This window comes from Rhinoraja longicauda, chromosome 1 (assembly GCF_053455715.1).
Source record: "Rhinoraja longicauda isolate Sanriku21f chromosome 1, sRhiLon1.1, whole genome shotgun sequence".
In the NCBI taxonomy this organism is placed as follows: Eukaryota; Metazoa; Chordata; class Chondrichthyes; order Rajiformes; family Arhynchobatidae; genus Rhinoraja; species Rhinoraja longicauda.
In genome coordinates this window covers 88,743,852-88,763,041 of record NC_135953.1, presented here as the reverse complement: position 1 = coordinate 88,763,041, position 19,190 = coordinate 88,743,852, and the positions used below count along the sequence as shown (strand labels likewise).

At 43.7% G+C, this 19,190-nt stretch overlaps 1 protein-coding gene across 1 annotated transcript in view; it reads left to right on the top strand.

Annotated features, from left to right (window-relative positions):
• The window catches only part of tmem175 (transmembrane protein 175), a 38,919-nt gene that overhangs the window by 8,532 nt on the left and 11,197 nt on the right, over positions 1-19,190 (top strand). Inside the window, exons 3-7 of the mRNA XM_078402075.1 lie at positions 8,112-8,209; positions 8,480-8,531; positions 14,710-14,745; positions 15,080-15,163; positions 16,724-16,888. Coding sequence (XP_078258201.1) covers positions 8,112-8,209; positions 8,480-8,531; positions 14,710-14,745; positions 15,080-15,163; positions 16,724-16,888 — 435 coding nt within the window. The remainder of the gene's footprint in view (positions 1-8,111; positions 8,210-8,479; positions 8,532-14,709; positions 14,746-15,079; positions 15,164-16,723; positions 16,889-19,190) is intronic.

The window sequence follows — 19,190 nt, the reverse complement described above, 5'->3', positions numbered from 1 at the left end:
GAAGGGCCTGTTTCCAGACTGTTTCTCTCTATGACTCTATGAATAAGCACCCAAAATATTACTGAATTCAAAAGTATGAAATGTGTACATTTCTACAAATGGCAGAATTAGTTTCCTCACCCTGCACCTTTAGTAATTGTTCTTTCTTATCAGTCATATGTGCTTTTAATGTATTCACTACAATACTGGTGCATGGTTACCGTATCGAGTGAGTATTTTACAACTTATGGACAAATTCAACTTATGAACATCTGTAAGTATGGAATCCACTCATTACTCAAGAACAGCAAGTATTCCCAAGAGATAGTTGATTAACAAGTATACAAGCCAGAGGTACACATCCAGAACAGATATGAAAAAGTGGAATCTGTACAGATGCTTTAAAAAATTACCTGCCGTTCATATAAAATATGAAGCTAATTTGACTGCGATTATTAATGTAGAACAGTACAACACATGTACAGGCCCTTCAGCCTACAATGTCTGTGGCGAACATGATGCCAAGGTGAACTAATCTCCTCTGCCTGCACATTATTCATATTCTTACATTCCTTGCATATGCTTGTGCCAATCTTAAAGCCTCTTCTATGCCCCTATCATATATGCCTCCTCCACCACCCCTAGCTGCACATTCCAGGCATCCTCTTGACTTGCAGATCTCCTTTAACATTATCCCTCTCACCTTGAGGTGACGTGCCTCAACGACTATTGACCAGTGGCACTGATGTTTATGGTGATGAAGTGCTTTGAGAAGTTGGTTATGGTGGACATCAACTCCTACCTCAACAAGAACCTCGACCCACTACAGTTTGCCTGCCGTCACAACAGGTCAACGAGGGATGCAATCTCATTGGCTCTCCATTCCGCACTGGACCACTTGGACAATAAAAACACATACGTCAGGCTGTTGTTTCGGTGTTCAATACCATCATCCCCTCCAAACTGGTTACCATGCGGAAGAGGGCTCTGCCCGAGCCAGCTACCTGCCTCTTTTCCGGGTTACGTCCATGCACGGGTGGTGTTAGAGAGGGACTACGCTCTGTCCACGGGCACCCTGGGGGATTTCCGGGACCGCTGGGCACCGCGGGGGGTTGAATGCATCCTTGACAAGGATTGTAACATAGTTGTATAGTAGTTTATTTGGTATATTTGTTTGTCTTGTATTATGGTGGTGGGTTCTGTTTTGTTTTATTGTATTGCAAATATTATTTTAATAATTGAATAATTTTTTGATTAAAAAAAAGCTGGCTACCAAGCTCACGGAACTGGGTCTCTGCGCATCCCTCTGCAATTGGATCCTCAACTTTCTCATCCACAGACCACACAGTCTGTTCAAATTGGCAGAAATACTTCTTCCTCATTAACGATCAGTACGGGAGCACCTCAAGGCTGCGTGCTCAGCCCCCTGCTGTACTCACTCTATACTCATGACTGTGTAGCTGGACATAGTGCGAACTCCATCTTCAAGTTCGCCGACAACACCACCGTTGTTGGACGAATTACAGATGGTGATGAGTCAGAGTATAGAAGTGAGATCGACCGATTAACCAAATGGTCCCAACAGAAAAACCTGGCTCTCAAAGACGAAATTGCTGAGCATTTGGATAGCAGTAACGGGATCATTCCGAGTCAGCATGGATTTACGAAGAGGAAATCATGCTTGACAAATCTACTGGAATTTTTTGAGGATGTAACTAGGAAAATTGACTGGGGAGAGTCAGTGGATGTGGTGTACCTCGACTTTCAGAAAGCCTTCGACAAGGTCCCACATAGGAGATTAGTGGGCAAAATTAGGGCACATGGTATTGGGGGTAGGGTACTGACATGGATAGAAAATTGGTTGACAGACAGAAAGCAAAGAGTGGGGATAAATGGGTCCCTTTCGGAATGGCAGGCAGTGACCAGTGGGGTACCGCAAGGTTCGGTGCTGGGACCCCAGCTATTTACGATATACATTAATGACTTAGACGAAGGGATTAAAAGTACCATTAGCAAATTTGCAGATGATACTAAGCTGGGGGGTAGTGTGAATTGTGAGGAAGATGCAATAAGGCTGCAGGGTGACTTGGACAGGTTGTGTGAGTGGGCGGATACATGGCAGATGCAGTTTAATGTAGATAAGTGTGAGGTTATTCATTTTGGAAGTAAGAATAGAAAGGCAGATTATTATCTGAATGGTGTCAAGTTAGGAGGAGGGGGAGTTCAACGAGATCTGGGTGTCCTAGTGCATCAGTCAATGAAAGGAAGCATGCAGGTACAGCAGGCAGTGAAGAAAGCCAATGGAATGTTGGCCTTCGTAACAAGAGGAGTTGAGTATAGGAGCAAAGAGGTCCTTCTACAGTTGTACCGGGCCCTGGTGAGACCGCACCTGGAGTACTGTGTGCAGTTTTGGTCTCCAAATTTGAGGAAGGATATTCTTGCTATGGAGGGCGTGCAGCGTAGGTTCACTAGGTTAATTCCCGGAATGGCGGGACTGTCGTATGTTGAAAGGCTGGAGCGATTGGGCTTGTATACACTGGAATTTAGAAGGATGAGGGGGGATCTTATTGAAACATATAAGATAATTAGGGGATTGGACACATTAGAGGCAGGAAACATATTCCCAATGTTGGGGGAGTCCAGAACAAGGGGCCACAGTTTAAGAATAAGGGGTAGGCCATTTAGAACGGAGATGAGGAAGAACTTTTTCAGTCAGAGAGTGGTGAAGGTGTGGAATTCTCTGCCTCAGAAGGCAGTGGAGGCCAGTTCGTTGGATGCTTTCAAGAGAGAGCTGGATAGAGCTCTTAAGGATAGCGGAGTGAGGGGGTATGGGGAGAAGGCAGGAACGGGGTACTGATTGAGAGTGATCAGCCATGATCGCATTGAATGGCGGTGCTGGCTCGAAGGGCTGAATGGCCTACTCCTGCACCTATTGTCTATTGTCTATTGTCAATTACAGTAAAACCAACATACTGATTGTGGACTTTGGAGGAGGATGGATGAGGACCCACAATCCTGTTTATATCAACGGGACGATGGTGGAGAGAGTCAAAAACCTCAAATTCCTGAGTGTGCATATTTCCGAAGATCTTTCCTGGACCCAGCACACTGATGCAATTATAAATAAAGCACATCAACGCCTCTACTTCCTGAGAAGATTAAGGAGATTCGGTATGTCAAAAAGGATTCTCTTGAACCTCTACAGGTGTACAGTAGAGAGCATATTGACTGGTTGCATCATGGCCTGGTTCAACGACCTGAATGTCCAGGAGCGGAAAAGACTGCAAAAAATTGTGAACAGTGCCCAGTCCATCACCGGTTCTGACCTCCCCACCATCGAAGGGATTTATCGGAGTCGCTGCCTCAAAAAGGCAGCCAGCATCATCAGAGACCCACACCATCCTGGTCACACACTTATTTCACCACTGCCATCGGGAAGAAGGTACAGGAGTCTAAAAACTGTAACGTCCAGATTCAGGAACAGCTTTTTCCCTACAGCCATCAGGCTATTAAACACTACAATTCAAATAAGCTCTGAACTACAATAGACTATTATTATTATTGCACTACTATTATTTGTTTTTTGAATATGTGCATATGTATATATGTGTACATATATATGTGTGTGTGTGTGCGCACTTGCGAGTATGTGTAAAAACACACTGAATTTTTTTTCTCTCGTTTATCATATTGTTTACAGTGTACTATGTTTACATATTCTGGTGTGCTGCAGCAAGTAAGAATTTCATTGTTCTATCTGGGACATATGACAATAAAACACTCTTGACTCTAGACTCGGAAAAAGGGTCTGATTGTCTACCCTATCTAAGTCTCATAATTTTATATACTTCTAGTATATAATATAGCAGGTCTCCCCATCAACCACTGGTATTCTAGAAAAAAAATCCATCTCTTCTTATAGCTAATATCCTCTAATCCAGGCAGCATTCTGGCAAACCCTCTTCTGCACTGTCTCTAAAGCTTCCACATACTTCCTGTAATGGGGTGACCAGAACTGTACACAATACTACAAATGCAACCTCAGCAAAGTCCTATAAAACTTCATTATGACTTCCTTACTCAGATACTCAGTGCCCCAACCAATGAAGGCAAGCATACCATACGCCTTCTTTACCTCTCTACCTATTTGTGTTGCTAGTTTAGGGAGCTATGACTTGAACCTCAAGCTCCATCTGTGCATTAATGCTGTTCCTGATTTTGCCTTTAACTGTATACTTTCCCCTTGCATCCGACCTCCCATCTGCCATTTCTCTGCCCATTTTTGTCGCTCATCGATATCCTGCTGTATACTTTGACAGCCTTTCTCAACTCTACCAATCTTGGTGTTGCCTGCAAGGTTATTAACCAACTCATCGACATTTCCAGCTAACGATGGTCCAATTCTATACTGCTATCATTGAGTCCGTCGTCACCTTCTCCATCATGGTCTGGTTTGGCTCAGCCACCAAGCACGACATCTGGAGGCTGCATCGGATCGTTCGCACAGCTGAGAAGGTTGTTGGCTGCAACCTTCCCCCCATTGACGAACTGTACACTGCAAGGGCCAGGAAGCGAGCGGGCAAGATCATCTCTGACCCCTCTCACCCTGGCCACAAACTCTTCGAAGTACTTCCCTCTGGAAGGCGACTCTGGACTGTCAAAGCAGCCACAGCCAGACATAAAAACAGCTTTTTTTCACGAGTGATAGTTCTACTCAATAACCAAAGTCTAGTCTCTTTTTTGCTCTAGTTTATTTTCACCCAAGTGTTTAGACTGTAATGTTGTATCCTTATTGTTTTGATGTGGTTATGCTTTATTCTTAATTGTTAACTGTATGTTTGTGTTGTCATTTGTGAGCGGAGCACCGGTACATTCCTTGAATATGCATACTTGGCCAATAAACTTAAACTTAAACTTAAGCCATTTAAATATATCACAAACAATAGAATTCCCAACACAATTCCCTGCAGAACACCACTGGTCACAGATCACCAACTTTTAATGACACCATAGAAAACAGGTGCAGGAGGAGGCCATTCGGCCCTTCGAGCCGGCACCCTTCTACTACAACCCACCATCTTCTATGAGTAAACCATTTCTGCATCCAGATAACCAAATCACCATGGATCCCATGCATCTAAATCTTCTGGATCAGCCAGAGTTGATAAGGGACTTTATCAAAAGCCTGAAGGCACCATCCATTGTCCTACCTTCATCGATTACCTTTGTCACCTCTTCATAAAACTCAATCAAGTTCATTAAACATGACCTGCCCCAAGTTAAGCCATGCTAACTGTCCCTAATTAGCCCATTTTCGTCGAAACGGAAGTAAATCCTATTACGAAGAAGCCTCGCCAATAGCTTCCCTACCACTGACGTGAAGCTTACCACGGATTACCTGGATTATCTCTAAACAAAGGAACAACATTGGCTACGCTCCAGTCACCCGGGCAGGGCCGGATTATGCTAGTGCAGGGCCTGTAGCTGGGGTTGCCATCTTCCTCACTCCCAAATAGGGGACAAGGTGGCGTCACCGCCCCGCGCCCCACATGACCTCACCCAGCCAGCGGCCACATGCTCCCGCTCCACCAATGGCAGCCGCCCAGGTCGGGAGGCAGGTTGCTACGCAACCTCCGTTAGGCGGCGCCCAGGCCTACAGTGTCCGGAGGTAAACACAAAATGCTGGAGTAACTCAGCGGGTCAGGCAGCATCTCGGGAGAGAAGGAATGGGTGACGTTCCAGATCGAGACCCTTCTGCTGCACTTCCATGAGGCGGGCGACGAGGACTTTGCCATGAACGACGAGGGTGACGAAAGTATCCACAAACTGAAGGAGAAGGCGAAGAAGAGGAAGTGGCGAGGATTTGGCTCCGAGGATGGTGCTAGATCCAAGTTGTGAGAAGACTATGACTCTGGAGCAAAACAGCAACGAGCCAGACCATCAACGCACGGTGGAGGGGTGGATCCTGTTTGTGACCAGGGCCCACGAGGAAGCCACCGAAGAGGACATCCACGACAAGTTTGCCGAGTATGGTGAGATCAAGAACCTGCACCTCAACCTGGACCGGCGCACCGGCTACCTCACGGGCTACGTTCTGGTGGAGTACGAGACCTACAAGGAGGCGCAGGTGGCCAAGGAGTATTTGAACGGGTCGGAGCCGGCCGGGCAGCCCATCAGCATGGACTGGGGCTTCGTCAGGGGGCTCCTTAGGAGCATGATGCAGAGTGGCCGCGGGAGATGCTGGAGCCTGGACCGGAAACGTCACTGAGCCAGGACGGAGCATTTAGTGCGGGGCCCTCGAAAATGCGGGGCCCGTAGCATATGCTACCTTTGCTACTAGGTTAATCCGGCACGGCCTCCGGACCTTGTCTACGGCTAGAGAAAATATAAAGATCTAAATCAAGGCCCTGCAATCTCCTCTCTTGCCTTGCTCCATAAATTGGGATAGATCCCATTAGGCCCTGGGGATTTGCCACCTTAATGCTCTTCAAGAACCTCAACACCACTTAATTTCAAACTGCTCTAGCACCTTAGTATTGTCCACACTGATCTCACTATCTCTCATGGCCTCCTTGGTGAATACAGATGCAAAGTACACATTTACTCCATGTTCTGACTCCAAGCATAAAGTCTCTCCTTTATTCTTGAGAGGTTCTACCTTCTTCTGGTTGCCCTCTTGTTTTTAATGTACCTATAAAAAGCTTTAGGATTTTCTTTATTCCTACTCACAAATGTATGGCCTCGTTTGGTTCTTCTGCTTGTCCACGGGATCTTTCCTGCTCACTTTCCATTCATCAAAGGTCCTGTCTGATTTAATTTTTTCAAACGTTACATATGCTTCGTATTTTTTTAGATCAAATTTACAATTTTTTCTGTTCATCCATGATTCTTTTACCTTGCCATCCTAACCGTGCCGTTCAGCTGGCCTCTAAATGACTCCCATATTTCAGATGACACTTACCTATTCACAACTGCTTCTAATTTACTCTCCCAAGCTCCTGCCTAATAATGCTGTAATCTGCCTTCCTCCAATTTAGTATCTTCCTGCAAGATCCAGACTTAATCTTATTCATAACTATCTTAAAACTTGCGTTGTGATGACTGTTCCTAAAATGCCTTTCCACTGAAACACTAGTCATCTTGCCAGAATCCTTTCCCAATACAAGGTCCAGTATTGCCCCTTCTCGAGTTAGACTATCCTCACATTGTGTCAGGAAACTTCTTGGATATACCCAACAAATTCTCAGTCATCTAAGCCTTTTGCACTGAATAAATTTCAGTTTGGGGAAATTAAAGTTGCCCACTACGACAACCCAGTTGCTCTTGCATCTTTCCAGGATCTGCCTACATATCTGTTCCTCGATCTCCAGCTGGCAATTGGGAGGCCTACAGTATAATCCCATTAGAGCGATTATATCTTTCTTATGTTTGAGTTTAGTTTAGTGGTACAGCGTGGAAACAGGTCCTACGGCCCACAGTCCTTGTCAACCAGCAATCACCCATACACCGATACTATCCTACACACTGGGGAGAATTTACATAAGCCAATTAACCTACAAACCTGCACATCTTTGGAATGTGGATGGAAACCAGAGCACTTGGAGAAAATGAATGAATGAATGAATGAATGAATAAGTTTATTGGCCAAGTATGTGCATATACAAGGAATGTGCCTTGGTGCTCCGCTCACAAATGACAACACAAACATACAGTTAATAATTAAGAATAAAGCATAACCATATCAAAATTCATGCAGTCATAGGGAAAACGTACAAATTCTGTACAGACAGCACCGACAGTCAGGATCGAACCCAAGTCTCTGGCACTCTACTGCTGCACCACTGTGCGTCCCTGAAAGCTTTACCCATATCCACCCATAATAGTCATTCTTATTATATTCCTAATAAGAATGTTCACACTTCATGTAGTGATATTTACCATCACCATTCCGGTTCCATTCCAGGTATGCCTATCGTGATGAAAAGTCATCCGTCATTAGCTCTGTTCCTTTTCCAATGTAGTTGCTTGACCTGCTGAATTTTCACAGCATTTTTCTACTTATATGCTATATAGTATTTGTATTCACTTGATTTAACACCACATAACCCGGTTGTTATATTTTCTAACCCAAGGAACTGGAAGAAAGTCTACAGCATCTTCTTGCAACCAAAATAGCTGTTTACATAATGACGTTTTTAATAGTGACTGTGGCTTGGGCGTCGCATATCAGGTAAATATTGTTTATAACACTGCACTGCATTTTAAATGTTATCTTAAGGGAAAGCAAGTGACTGTGCTAAACAGACGGTTATTGTGAGTGCAGGTGCTCTTATTTCTATGTTATGCCAAACTGCATTGTACTCATTGTTCAGGACTCACCAAGGTATGAAAAGAATGACATAATATTTTCTGACTTGGAATCATTTTCTGGTTACAATTTATTTTAAAGTACGTATTGCATTTGAATACAAACTAATTTTTAAATATTCATTTTTTATAGATTGTTCCAAGTAATTGAACAAATAGATGATGTTCTTGCCCTTCTCAATTTGGTGAGTATAAAATGTTCATGACAATTTGCCTTGGAATTTCTCATGAACTAAAATAAACCTAGCATTCCTCACTGTTGTGACGAAATGCCAACAACTTGATGTCATTGGTTAGATATGATTCTTTTATATTACTCATTAACACATTTCCCTGCACTGTCATTGCACTTTTGTACATTTGATATTACATTTGATGTAAGATGTAGTATATTACTATAGGTTTCATATTGACCTCTCACGATGGTGTGTAATTATACCACAGAAATGAGGAGGGCTCCAGGTTGAATCCTCTAACTATGCTGAGTTAGTTGATTGAAGCTTTAATAGTAATAACAAAGGGCACTACAGTTAGTTACAGCATCCAGGTTTGGGAACATCGTCTGGTACTCTGCTGCTAATCTCTCCGACAGTATGAAAATATTAGTAGGCTTGTATACACTGGAATTTAGAAGGATGAGAGGGGATCTTATCGAAACAAATAAGATTATTAAGGGGTTGGACGTGTTAGAGGCAGGAAACATGTTCCCAATGTTTCCAGAACCAGGGGCCACAGTTTAAGAATAAGGGGCAGGCCATTTAGAACGGAGATGAGGAAATACTTTTTCAGTCAGTGAGTTGTAAATCTGTGGAATTCTCTGCCTCAGAAGGCAGTGGAGGCCAATTCTCTGAATGCATTCAAGAGAGAGCTAGATTGAGCTCTTAAGGATAACGGAGTCAGGGGGTATGGGGAGAAGGCAGGAACGGGGTACTGATTGAGAATGATCAGCCATGATCACATTGAATGGTGGTGCTGGCTCGAAGGGCCGAATGGCCTACTCCACCTATTGTCTATTGTGATGCAGGTTATATTACCTCTGCCTGCATAATCATGCAAAGCAATGCCTGCTGACAAAACTATTGGATAAGAATTTGTCATGACCTATCAATGTCCTGCTTTCGTGGAGAAGCAAGTACCTACTTCCCAAGCACCAACCTTGATCCAAGTGTAATAAAAAGGTACTGCAGATACTGGTTTACGCCAATGATAGACACAAAATGCTCGAGTAACTCAGTGGGTCAGGCAGCATCTTTGGAGAAAATGAATAGTGACGTTTTGAGTCGGGACCCTTCTTCAGGCTGATAGTAGTGGAGGAGGGTGGAGGGACTGGAAGTGAGGGGAAAAAACAGCAAAACTTTGGAGAAAATGAAATGCATGAAACAAGTACTAAAACATGTCAGAGAGGTACTTCATGACCTCGTCTCACTCTGGGGAAGAGGAAGCCAATCCAAGTACTGTTATGTGATTGTTTTCAAAGAAGGAGACCGGTTTCCGTATTTACAGACGGGTCTCCCTTTTGTCTCACTGAAAAGGTCAACGCAACCATCTCCTCCCAGTCACCAGAGATTTCCTTCCATAATGCCAGTGCAGATCCATTTATCAAGACATACAATTAATATGATCTTCACCACACGGCTAATCTAACAAAACATAGAGTAAAGCACCAACCACTGTACATGGCATTTCCAACATCACAACTGCCTTTGATTTCATCAACTGCGGAAGATTATAAGGAACCACTCTCAAATTAGCCTAGCCTCAGAACCTAATGGCTATTCCATGTCTGCTACCCAAGACGTGCAAGGCAATATTCCAACCAATTCCAGGTCATTTACACACCCCAAGCAAGGGTATGTCAACACAACAACCTTCTTCTGAATCTTCCTTGCTATTATGCTGCTCAGGTCCTCTACTGACCAATCTCCCAACATTTCATTTTATATGTAATATGCCCCCTGCTGGAGTGTGTCTATAGGATGAACAGAAACTGTTCAATCTTTCAATGTCTGTGCACATGTGGAGGCTGAGCTCCAAATTATCATTGACTTCTTCACCTAAATATATAAGAGGATGGGCTTTACACTAAACATTCATGAAACTGTACTAACCTGTTCCTACTATACAACACTGTTCACTAACAATGAAGATTCATGAAGAGACCCTGGAAAATGCAGATCACTTTCCATTTCTCAAACAGGTGCTAATGATAAAATTCACCACTCTATTTAGCATGTTAACACAACTTTTAGCCATCTGATGAAAGAAATTAAGGCCAAAACCTCAATCCTTGCCAACCTGTATGCTTTGGGTGCATGTACATAAATAGTAGGCACCTCGAAGTACAGGAGAAATACCATCTGCTGTCTCTGCAAAATTCTCCAAATCCATTGGCAGGAGAGCTGAAGCAATGTCCTCATCCTCTCCTAGGCTGATATCCCCAGCACTCCAATAACACACAAGTTCCATTGGACAGGCCACATTGTCTGCATATCTGATATCTGATTCCCAAAATAAACACTCATCTCTTAGCGCTGTCACAGCAAGCCGTTTCCTGAGGATATAACGAGCTTACCAGGGACGTTCTTAAAATTTTCTGGAACAAAATATGTAACATCCTCACTTTACCGGAGACTCAGGTTCGATCCTGACTACGGGTGCTGCACTGTAAGGAGTTTGTACGTTCTCCCCGTGACCTGCGTGGGTTTTCTCCGAGATCTTCGGTTTCCTCCCACACTCCAAAGACGTACAGGTATGTAGGTTAATTGGCTGGGTAAATGTAAAAAATTGTCCCTAGTGGGTGGAGGATAGTGTTAATGTACGGGGATCGCTGGGCGGCACGGACTTGGTGGGCCGAAAAGGCCTGTTTCCGGCTGTATATATATGATATGATACTCATGGGAATCACTACTTTCAGAACATGTAAAATGGACAAGGAGCATCCAGGAGGTCACTTAACATCTTGAGTCTCAACAGCAAGAACACATGGATAACAGTAGGAGCCCTAAACATGCCAAATCACCTACCCTCCCCTCCCATCTGTCCCACGCATGGCTGGGTCTACTGATCCTTTAGAAGTCGTTTCAGTGCTCTCAAAGCCCATGGAATGTGTGTGCAAGCAGATCACAATTAACCCCAAGAGACTAATAAGAGATGAAATTATGCTTGTGAGCTGTCTTTTTGAATTTCTACAGTCTGTATGATGACGGTAATGCCTTGCTGCTTTTAAGTCAGAAATTACATGATGTCATCCCAATGAAGAAATCAAAATTTACTTTTCTGAATTGGATTTTGCTTGGAAACTTGAAGCTGCCTTTGACTTCTCGGCAGTGATTACAGTGTAACAAAGGAGCATCCTAAAAGTAATAGGATTGAACAAAACTTTTAACTAAACTATTGGTGTTCTTTTCAGGATATGGCGAATAGGATAGATAAAACAGAATCAGCAGATTTTGTCTATTCAGATTATTGGAACGTCTTCAATATGTTCCCGCGTAAGAGGTTGGGCAACAAGTTTACAGCACACGGAATAAGAAATAATATGCTGACATGGTTAGAGAATTGGTTATTAGACAAAAAGCAAAGAGAACACAGAACAGCATTGGACTGGAATGGCCTATGGCCCACAATGTTTGTGCCGAACATGATGCCAAGGTAAGCTGATCTCATTTGCCTGTACATGATCCATAGCCTGCAATTTCATGTGCCTATCCAAAAACCTCTTAAACGCCACTACCGTATCTGCCTTCTCCACTGGTGCATTCCACACCCCACCACTCTGTGTAAAAAAACATGCCCTACTCATCTCCATTAAACCTTCTCCCTCTTACCTTATAGCCACACCCTCTAGTGTTGGGCATTTCCACTCTGGAAAAAAGGTTCTGACTGTCTACCCTATCTATTCCTCTCATAATTTTACATACTTCTATCAAGTCTCCCCTTAACCTCTGATATTCCAGAGTAAACATTCCAAGTCTATCTAACCTCTCTAATCCAGGCAGCATTCTAGTAAACCTCTGCACCCTCTCCAAAGCCTCCACACCTTTCCTGTAACGGGGCAACTAAAATTGCATGCAATACTCCAAATGCAGCCTAACCAAAGTCCTGTAGAGCTGTACCTTGACTTCCTGACTTTTACATTCAATGCCCCTAGCAATAACGGCAAGCATACCGCCTTCTTTAGCACCCTCTCTACTTGTGCTGCCACCTTCAGTGTGCTGCGAACTTAGACTCCAAGATCCCTCTGCAAATCAATGCTGTTAAGGTTCTTGTCATTAACTGTATTCTCTCCTTATATTCAACCTCCCAAAGTGCAACATCTCACACTTGGAGTAGACCAACTGGTCCTTCAAACCTGCTTTGCCTTTCTTCGAGGTCATGGCTAATCTTCTACCTGAACTCCATATGCCAGCACTGTTATCATATTGATTCCCTTAACATCCAGTTTGCATAAACACAATGACTAAGTTTGCATTGCTCTCTGCAGTTGAGGGGAGACGTGATAGAAGGACAAAAAATTATGAGAGGCATAGATAGTATAGACAATCAGAATTTTTTTCCCAGGCTGAAATTTACAACTCCAGAGGGCACATGGTGAGAGGGGGAAAGTTTAAAGGAAAAGAGCGGGGCAAGTTACTTACATAGAGAGTGGTGAGGACCTGGAACGCACTGCCGGGAGTACTGGTGGAGGCATACATGACAGTGGCTTTTAAGAGGCTTTTGGATCGGCACATGGAAGTGCAGGCAATATGGATCATGTCCAGGCAGATGAGATCAGTTTATCTTGGCATCATGTTCACCACACGTTCCTGTGCTGTACTGTTCCATGTTCTATGTATGCACCGCTGCTCCTATTTTTTCTATGTTTGGGAGGTGCCATTAAAGAACCTCTGCAGTGATGAATATTGTAAGTAGCACACAGCATTTCAGTACACAGCATGTGCCCCAGAGCTGAAGAGAATTCCCCCACTTCCAGGGCCTGCCAGTCCCTTATCGATTAGTAAGCACACCAGTGCTCTCTTTCTTCTTAATGATGTTCCAAACAGTTGATTTTGGTAAGCCTGAGGTTTGGCTGATGTCTCTAACAGTTTTATTCTTGTTTCTCAGTCTCATAATGGCTTCTTTGACTTTCATTGGCATAACTTTGATCCTTATGTTGATAAACAGCAATAAAAGTTTCCAAAGGTGATGGAAAGACTGGAGGAAAGACTAGGTGCTGAGAGCACTCTTATACCTGCATTAAAGAGGCAATTAAACATACCTGAGCAATTACAAACACATGTGAAGCCATGTGTCCCAAACATGATGGTGCCCTGAAATGGGAGTGACAATGTATAAATACAGCTGTAATTTCTACATGGTGAAACCAAAATTATAAAAATGGCCTTTAATAAAATCTGATAATATGCACTTTAACCACATGTATTTTTTTCTATTGCAAATCTCAAATTGTGGAATACAGAAGCAAATAAATAAATGACGGGTCTTTGTCCCAAACATTATGGAGGGCACGGTAAATCTTCTCTGCTTCCTATCCCTCTTTCCTCACCAATTCGTGCGGCTCTGCCAATCTCTCATCCTCCTCCCATTTTTTTGCTGGCCAAGGGAGAACCCTAGCAAGATGTCCATTATCCAGCACTCCCTTTCTCCTGTGGCTTCTTAAAAGTATCCAACAAGGTAGAATAATACAACACCAACTATTGTTATGTGAAATCCTTGGGGAAAATTTCAGAAATAATGTCAGAGTTTTTGTGAATTTTTAGTTGTGTCCAGTAAGTCTCCAGATGTCTTTCAAAAAGTCACTTTCAAGTCTCCATCAGTAAGTTCACGAGTGAACAGTAAGATGTAATAAACCTTTAAGTAGTATTTAACGTTCTTTGTGACATCTTACTAACTTCCATATTGGCTGCTTGCTTTTAGAAGACAGTGGATCAAATGCTAACAACCAAAATGTTGTGCAATGTAATGAGAAGCCAGCAGACTGACACTGGCCAATTCAATTGATTTTGGAGATAAGTGAGACCATGCTTTCCTCGTGGTAAAATTTTGAAGTTAGACTAGCAACAGCATCACTTCTGTTCAACAGATTTTATACTGTTTCAAGCAATCCCCAAGTTACTGTTAAGGTGGAACTTTGCTCTGAGTTGAAATTGTACTGTGATGTGAAGTCTGTAGGGTGAATAGCAATTTATTTAATGCTTTTTTGTATTTCAAGACATCCAGAGGTCAAATTGAATCCTGGCAGACCAGTACACTGCTATTTTCTCCTCTGTGTACATTAAACTACTCTGCCTTGAAGATAAAATGTAATATGTAATTGCAGTCGCAGTATTTTGGCTAAATAGTTGTAATATTCATGTTTTTTAGGCATGCATGATGCTCATAACCTTCCTGCCTTATACTGTAAGTAAATATTATATTGCCTATAACTCTAAGTGGGACAAGCTTCTAAATATCAGATTGGGAGATTTTAACATAATGCTTTTATAAAAATGCTTATTCTGTTGCCATCCTTAACTTTTAAATGGATAATCTTGTGCTTTAAAAAAGTTTGTAAAATATTCTAAGCTCTGCAATATGATGGCCCTTAAATGTTGAATTTGACTAAGCATTTACGAGACTTTAACAGATATTTAAATGTGCAATTTAGTATGTCTCCAAATCATTATTGGGGTTCAACAACTATTTTAAAATGTTATGTATAGTATTTATAATACTCTAAATGTTGTGTTCTTAGTTTTCCCTGATGGCCTCGTTTCCAGATGACAAACTTGGAATTCTGTCATTTTGTGTTTGTGCCATTATTATTGGATTAATTCAGGTATGAAATAAATACATTTTAATGTAAGTCAATAACCTGGCAGAAAGAGATTAATATTGTGAGTTTATGTTCCCTGGCTGTTTATCAGCAACCACTGGAATATCCATAAACCAAATACTGACATTGATCCTGTTACAATTTCCAGGTTAACCCTTTTGGTATGGACCACCACTTTGCAGACATACGGTATGGAGTTTTGTGCTCCATATTATAGGAAGATTGTGATTGGATTTGGGGTGTGCAAATGAGGTTCACCAAGACATTGCCTAAGATACAATGTTACAGCTACGGGGAGAGACTTGCTAGGCTGGGCTTATTTTCCTTGGAGCAGACCAGGAAGAGGGGGCAGCCTGAAAGAGGTGTACACAAATTTAGAGGCATGGATAGAGTAGATAGTGAGAATCTTTTCCCTGAGCAGTGGTCTCTCTAACCAAAGGGCATGGATAATATTAGCAATAGGAGAATTAAAGGAGAATTGAGAGGAATATTTTAATCCAATGAGTGGTTGAAATCTGGAACACCATACAGATATGGATGGTGGAGGCAGGTACTGTCATAATATTTTTTTAAGTATTTGGATTAGCTTTTTAAATGTTGTAGTATAAAAGGCTTGAGGCTCAGTAATAGAAAATGGGATTTTTAACGAGAAAATACTGTACTTGATGGCTGGTTCAGATACTGTGGGCTGAAATGCCAGTTTCCATGCTGTGGGAGTCTATGAATCAATGTGCATAATATTTTTGTTATGCAGTCTCATTCTCCAAAACAGAAGTTGAATTAGCCTTCTCATTAAAAGGGAATTCAAAGTTGACCATCTTATTTAGTGTTGAACCACTATTGTGAGAAGTATTGGAAGAAAATGGTTGAAGATTAATGATTAAATGGTTAAAATTCTGAATTTCTGCATTTTATTTAAGTTGTGGCATCTACAGGCGAGGTTGCTAAATTCAGGTTCAGCTAGTTTCAAAAGGGATTGATGTCAAGCCCGATTACACACAGAGCCTTTGTAGCTATCAGGGAGGTGAAAATTCTGATGCAAACCAATGTGTTGATGCAGTGTACCATCCAGTTACTCCCTTTTGGCCATGTGTGTGGTTTTCTGCTAAAAGATACATCACATTTTATGGATATTGAAAAGGATAAATGCTTTTTTAAAAAATTGCTTGGGTTCCTTAATTGCCTAATAGATAATTGCACCATGTTATGTACTTATATACCGTTTTTGACAAACTCCCTGATTTGCAGCACCAATGTTTATGCTGGAATTTTCCTCAGTGTCCTTGAATTTAAAAACTCACAGCCATGAGTATTCTTAAATGTTAATATGGAAGTGTAAGCATGGTGAAGAAGATGTCAGATTTAACTATTTCCTCAAGGGTTGGTGGCCTGCTATCTAGGCTTGCTCATTAATGCTGCTACTCTTTATGGACGTGTATAAATGTAACAAGGATACACTGGGAAAAATAACAATGCATTTATTTGTCATGTAACTAGTACATTCAAGTGGTAATTGTTAGAGTATTGTAATGGAGCTTACTTCTTCCTTTAATTCCATAACAGGCCATAATTGTAATTTACGGATTCTACCAACCTTACTTATTGAATGCCCATATTTGTGCATCAGATGATCGAACTTCTTATAAGTACCAAATCTTAAAGGTGACCTTACAAGCTCCTGGTCTGTTCCTCATAGCAGCAATCATGTCTTTCATCTACTGTCCAGTGGTAAGTTCTGTTTTGTGGATCATTATATAACTGGTTCATCTAGCAGCATGTTTGGAAAAAATTACATGTAGTCAAATTTCAGATTAAAGATCCATGAACATGCAATAATTTATTTGGTTATATTATGACCTGTCTCGGATGAACACGATATCCTAAAAGCTGCTAGTTCAGTTGATGCTGATGCACTGATTTATATCAAGAAGCTAATTGCCTTTTTATCTATTTTAATTCTGTCTGCTGATTGTTATTGTCCATGTGAGCAGAAAGCTGTTACAATAATCTTACCAATGGAAAACAAAAAATCAAACTAAGATGTTTAATGTTATAGGTAAGATTTGTACATACTGTATGCATGACGTATGGCCTGTTTGCCTTTATTGGTCAGGGCATTAAAAATAAGAGTCAGAAAGTCATGTTGCAGCTTTATAGGACTTTAGTTAGGTTGTATTTGTGTGCAGATATGCAGGAAGAACCTGCAGGGTTTGGAGAGGTGAAGAAGAGTTTACCAGAATACTGCCTGGATTAGAATTTATTAGGTACTAGACCAAGTGGACCCGTTGGGCCCAAACCTCTCTTGCATTTGGTGTAGCACCTTCTACTCCCCCCCCTCTCCCTCCCCTCCCTCTCCCCCTTCCCCCCCTCTCCCTCTACCCCCTCCCCCACACTCCATCCCCCTCAATCCCCCTTATTCTCCCCCCTCCCCGCCCCCCTTCCTCTCAACCCCCCTTATCCCCCCTCCCACACCCCTCCTCCCCTCCCTCCCTAGGAGATAGATTTAAACTTTAAAATGTGAGTAACTTTAAAAATATAACACCGATTTCAATGAAACTTCTTCCATTAGCGCCAAAGGGACGACAGTGAGTAAGGTGGGCCTAAAATTGTCGCACTATCATGTACCGTTTTAGCTGTAGTTCAAGAACAAACAAACAAACAGGATGGAAATGACAAAGACTAGAGAGCATAGCTTTAAATTGTGAGGGGCAAAATTTAAAGCAGTCTGAGAAAGGGTCCCGATCCAAAACCTCACCTATCCTTTTTTCTCCAGAGTTGCTCCCTGACCCGCTGAGTTACTCCAGCACTTTATACAGTATATATCTTTGATAAAACTAGTTTCTGCAGTTCTTTGTTTCTAAAATTTAAAGGAGACTAGACCAAGTGGGCTCGTTGGGCCTGTTCCTCGTAGAGGGGGGACAGGGAAGGGGAGAGGGTGTGACTGAGGTGCCCTGGACCCACAGCCTCTCCTGTATTGGTGTAGCACCCTCAACCCCTCACTCAATCCCCCTTGTTCCCCCCCTCCTCCCCCCACTGACCCACTCCATCCCCCCTACGCACCCCCACTTGCCCCTCCCCTGCCCCCACACCCCCCAGCCCTGCCTCCACCCCCATTCCCCCCTCCACTATTCCCCCCTCCCCCACTCTCCCTCCCCGCACCCCACTCTCCCTCCCACCCCAATCTCCCCTCCCCAGCCCAATTTCCCCCACTATTCTCTCCTCCCCCATCCTCCCCCACTATCACTCTCCCCACCCCCCCTTTCCCCCAACCCCCCTTTCCCCACCCCCTTTCCCCCACCCCCCTTTTCCCCCACCCCCCTTTCCCCCACCCCCTTTCTCCCCACCCTCTCCCCCTCACTCTCCCCTCTTCCCCATGGCCACTGTCCCCCTTCCCCCCACCCCACTCTCTCTTCCCCCCACCACCACCCGCCTCCCACTCCCACTGTCCCCTTTCCCCCCACCCCTTCTCCTCCCCACCGCCACTCTCCCCCATCCCCTCTTCCCTCCTCCCCACCCCGGCCTGCCCTCCTCCCCAGCTCCACTCTCCCCCACCCCCCCCCTTTCTCCACCACCCCCTCCTTTCCCCTTCACTCCCACTCTCTCCTCCCCGACCCCCTCCTTCCCCACTCTCTCCTCTCCCCTTCTACCCCCACCCTCCCCTCCACCCACTCGGCCCTCACGCACACTCCCCTCCGCGGACACGTTGGCGGCGAAAGCCACTTACCGAGCGTGCAGGGAGGAGGAGGTAGCTCCGGAGTGCGGCCGTTACTGTGGCCTGGCCGAGCCCGGACTATTGGAGACGGATAGTGCGGCAGCTGAGACCCGGCAGAGGTGGGAGACGGATAGGGCGGCGGGGGCTGGGACTACTTGAGGCGGATAACGAAGCTGGGGGCTGGGACGACTCGAGGCCGGTGGCGCGCACAAGATGGCGGAGCGTGAGGCGGAGGAGAGCGGCCGCCATCTTTCTGAAGTCGCGACGGGTTGTCGGTGGAAGCGGCCCTCGTCTACGACGCCATCGGTGGAAGCGGAC